General features: G+C 47.8%; 1 protein-coding gene across 1 annotated transcript in view; it reads left to right on the forward strand.

Annotated features, from left to right (window-relative positions):
* CEP55 (centrosomal protein 55) overlaps positions 1-4,840 on the forward strand; it is a 30,726-nt gene that overhangs the window by 8,665 nt on the left and 17,221 nt on the right. The window contains exon 4 of the mRNA XM_008074566.1: positions 3,521-3,668. Coding sequence (XP_008072757.1) covers positions 3,521-3,668 — 148 coding nt within the window. The remainder of the gene's footprint in view (positions 1-3,520; positions 3,669-4,840) is intronic.

The following is a 4,840-nucleotide window of genomic DNA, read 5'->3' on the forward strand; positions in this document are numbered from 1 at the left end:
GTGCAGTGGCATGCTCACGGCCACTGCAGCCTCAACCTGCTGGGCTCAGGTGATCCTTCTCCCTCAACCTTCCAAGTAGCTGGAACTGCACATGTGCGTCACTCTGCCCAGTGATTTTTTAATTTATTGTAGTGACAAGGTCTTGCCAAGTTGCCCGGGTGGGTCTCGAACCCACCGACTCAGGCAATCTTCTCACCTCAGCCTCCCAAAGTGCTGGGATTACAGGCTTGAACCACCGTGCCTGGCCAACACATGATGTTAAAAGATTTTTCTGGACCTGCATTACTAACTGTCCTGGGCTGTGGGCCTCAGATTGGACATGACTGGTCTAGAACATTTGGAAAGAATGGCTGGATGGAATCTTGTGAAGTATCTTGAATTTTACTGGTGTCTCTTTTGACAAGTACCTGAAAATAGATGCCATTGTCTTAAACTTATATCTACTTTTTAGGCTTCTTAGTGCTAACTGCTTCAAATAGTACCTAAAAATATTATTATTATTTTTTTGAGTCAGAGTCTCACCTGTTGCCCAGGCTGGAGTGCAGTGGCAGGCTCACCGCCACTACAGCCTCGACCTGCTGGGCTCAGGCGATTCTTCTGCCTCAGCCTTCCAAATAGCTGGGACTTCAGGTGTGGGCCACCACGCCTGGCTAATTTTTTGATTCATTGTAGAGGTGAGGTCTCGCCAGGTTGCCCAGGCTGGTCTCAAACCCCTGAGCTCAGGTAATCCTCTCACCTCAGCCTCCCAGAGTGCTGAGATTGCAGGTCTGAGCCACCTCACCCAGCTTGCCCACTGCTGTTTTCCTTTTTTATTGATAACGTGGATAAAAATGTTACATGCCTGCCTGGTGTGTAGATGGCACAAAGCCAGAAGGGATAGCTAATGCAATTATGACGCTAAAAACTTAGAACTAAGAATGTCAGCATTTATGATAATAGCATCAAGTCCATTTCTTGATCCTCTTAGAGGGAGAATAGACCAGATGTCTGCAGATCCTGAAGGGAGGTGGGGAGGAAACAAATGTTTACTAAGGTAATATCGCCATCACGTGGCCTTTTAGAATATTGCCTCTTAAATCTTATACCAACATGTTATTTTTGTTTCTCATACTTAAATAACGTATGGACAGGCTCCTTTAAATGAAAAAATAATTTGTGACCATCCAATGTCGACTTATTTGTATTAAAATATTTCTTAGCTGGGTGCGGTGGCTCACGCTTGTAATTTCTAAGAAAAAAAAGTTTCTTAAATAGAGGCGAATGAAAAATTCAGTATAAAGTTAAGTATCTTTATTAGCTAACACACTATAATTTAGAGGTATTTGGATATACATCCAAGTCATACAATGCTAACTTTCTCTTTTTTTTGAGTCGGGTTCTCACTCTGTCGCCCAGGCTGGAGTACAGTGATATGCTGCTGGCCACTGTATCTTCAACCTGCTAGACTCAGGCGATCCTCCCATCTTAGCCTTCCAAGCAGCTGGAACTACAGGCTCATGACACCACACCTGGCTAATTTTTTGATTTAATGTAGAGACAAGGTCTCACCATATTGTCCAGGCTGGTCTCAGATTCCTGGGCTCAGGCAGTCCTCTCACCTTGGCCTTCCAAAGTGCTGGGATTACAGGTGTGAGCCACTATACCCATCAACTTTAATAATAATAAATTATAATGGATCTGGGACAAGTTATAACACACAGAGTGCCTATGAAACACTCAAAAGGTTGTGGTAGGTAAGATAGCTCATCCCAAAGGGGTTTTTATTGCATTTTTTCATATTACTTAGTCAATGAGTAATAGACTTACAAATTACACTAACTCAGTGGCTTAAAACAGCAGAAATATATTCTCTCTCACATCAGAAGGCTAGAAGTCCAAAGTCAAGGTGTCAAAATCACCATGGGTGCTGGAAAGGCTCTAGGGGGAATGCTTCCATGCCTCTTCCAGCTAGTGACTGTGGGCGCTTCTTGGCCAGTCTCTGCCTCTGTCTCCATGTGGCCTTCTCTGTGTGTGTGGCCATGTGTCCTCTCTTATAAGGACACTAGTCATTGGGCTTAGAGCTCTCCCTATTCCTACATAGCCTCAACTAATTCTGTCTGCAAAGCCCCTCTTTCTGAGTATTGTCATATTCTGAGGTTATGAGTAGACATGAACTTAAGAGGGTCAATATTCAACTCACTCCGAAGACAAAACCCCTATACCAACAGATGAGAGACTCCCCAGTTTGGGCTTTTAATTGGGTTATAAAAGATTATGTAAGTTGGCCACAGAGAGAAGGTGGCTGTTGAAGTTTGACCTCTGGGGCAAGTGATCTGTTGGGGGGTGAGGAAAACAAGGAAGCATGAAGGCAGGGACCGTGGGGCCACGATAAAGACCTGACACAGCCTCTGTCGGCCCACGGGGGTCCACAGAGCCTTGTCCATTCTGTAGCCTTCCAAGTAGCTGGAGCTTCAGGCATGCAACACCATGCTTGGCTGATTTTTTGATTTATTTATTTTATTTTTTTATTTTTTTTTTGAGTTGGAGTCTCACTCTGTCGCCCAGACTTGAGTGCAGTGGCCATTCCCGGCCACCGCAGCCTCGGCCTGCTGGGCTCCGGCGATCCTTCCGCCTCAGCCTTCCGAGTAGCTGGAACTACAGGCGTGCACTACCACACCCGGCTAATTTTTTTGATTTATTGTGGAAATGATGTCTCGCCAAGTTGCCCAGGCGGGTCTCGAACCCGTGGGCTCAGGCAATCCACTCACCTCAGTCTCCCAAAGCGCGGGATTACAGGCTGAGCCACCGAGCCCGGCTGATGCTTTGATTCATTATAGAGACAAGGTCTCACTGAGTTGCCCAGTCTGTCCTCAAAAGCTGAGAAGGACTTGAAGGGGGCCACAGCTGGAGGCTGTCGGTCACCCCTCTCCCTGTAGGTGGGTTGAGCTCTTTCCTGAAGGGGATCTGAGCAACACAACTCTCTGCCGCAAAAGGCATTGTGGGTTACAATGATGGGTACACACACAGAGCAAGCTGTGTATTGGAGAACGCCAACAAATCAACTCAATCCTACATAAACCATGACACTGCCATGTTGTTACACATTCCGATGATAATTATTCTAGGAGCCATAGAGTTTTTATATGTTGGAAGAGACGACATCGCTTGGACTCCTTGCCCATTTGAAGATGGTGGTTGTGGCCAGGCTCGGTGCCTCAGCCTGTCATCCCAGCACTTAGGGAGGCTGAGGCGAGTGGATGGCCTGAGCCTGCAGGTTCGAGACCAGCCCAGGCAACTTGGCAAGACCTCGTTTCTACAATAAATAAAAAATGAGCTGGGCATGGTAGCATATGCCTGTAGTTCTGGCTACTTGGAAGGTTGAGGCAGAAGGATCATCAGAGCCCAGCAGGTCGATGCTGGAGTGGCCGTGAGTGTGCCACTGCACTCTAGCCTGGGTGAGAGAGTGAGTCTCCAACTCATAAAAAAAAAAGAAGATGGTGTTGTTATTTGAGTGTTGATTTTCTCTCGTCTTCACATTAAGGCTCTGGAGAAAAATCAGCAGTGGCTCGTGTACGATCAGCAGCGAGAGGCCTACGTGAAGGGCCTTTTAGCAAAGATCTTTGAGCTGGAACAGAAAACGGAAGCAGCTGTTCACTCGCTCCCACAGACACAGAAGACTGAATCCCAAGGTACTGGCGGGGATAAAAATGCGCCCGGGCTGGGCCTGACATTTCCAGAAGCTGTGATTCATCCCGTTTGGGTTTTTATAAAGATGTGTTAGAAAGTAAAATAAGAGCATCTGCTACCGCTGGAAAAGAAATGCCACTTTGCAAGTTTCATGACCTGATGCTTTCAGACAAGGGAGGACACAGACATGGGCTGAAGGGTGGCCCTTGGCGGCTCTAAGCTCACATTCAACTTTCTTTTTCTTTTTCTTTTTTTTGAGTTGGTGTCTCACTCTGTTGCCCAGACTGGAGTGCAGTGACCACTCCTGGCCACCGCAGCCTCGACTTGCTGTGCTCAGGCGATCCTCCCGCCTGAGCCTTCCCAGTAGCCGGAACTACTGGCGTGTGCTACCATGCCTGGCTAATTTTTGATTTATTGTAGAGAGAAGGTCTCGCCAAGTTGCCTGGGCGGGTCTCGAACCTGTGGGCTCAGGCAGTCCACTCTTCGGCTTCCCAAAGTGCTGGGATTACAGACTGAGCCACCGAGCCCGGCCCACATTCAACATTCCACCACCACAGATGTCCGTCACCTTCACGGTCCTTCTCCAGCTTGTGTCTTCCCGAAGCTGGCCTTGTCACCACTTCTTTTTCACTTTGCTTCCCTGTAGCACTTACACCAACCCCAGGAGAAAGTTTATTTTATTTTATTTTATTTTTTGAGCCAAAATCTCACTCTGTCACCTAGGCTGGAGTGCAGTGGCTTGTACACTGCCACCACAGCTCTGATCTGCAGATTATTCTGCCTCAGCCTTCCAAGTAGTTGGGGTAACAGGTACACGCCCAGCTAAGTTTTTGATTTATTATAGAGATGAGGTCTCGCCAAGTTGTCCAGGCTGGTCTCTTACTCCTGGGCTCAGGCAGTCCTTTTACCTCTGCCTCCCAAAGTGCTAGGATTACAGGTGTAAGCCACTGCACCAGGCCAAAAGTGCATTTTCTAGATGAGTCTGCAGTCATCTGGACCTCACTGTAGCACTGAGATGCATTTCCTTTTTGAGTTGGAGTCTCACTCCGTCGTGTAGACTGGAGTGCAGTGGCCGCTTATGGCCACCGCAGCCTCGACCTGCTGGGCTCCGGCGATCCTTCCACCTCAGCCTTCCAAGTAGCCAGAACTACAGGCATGCACTACCATGCCCGGG

This window comes from Carlito syrichta, unplaced genomic scaffold (genome assembly GCF_000164805.1).
Source record: "Carlito syrichta isolate Samal-C Ts95f unplaced genomic scaffold, Tarsius_syrichta-2.0.1 Scaffold316489, whole genome shotgun sequence".
NCBI classification, from domain to species: domain Eukaryota; kingdom Metazoa; phylum Chordata; class Mammalia; order Primates; family Tarsiidae; genus Carlito; species Carlito syrichta.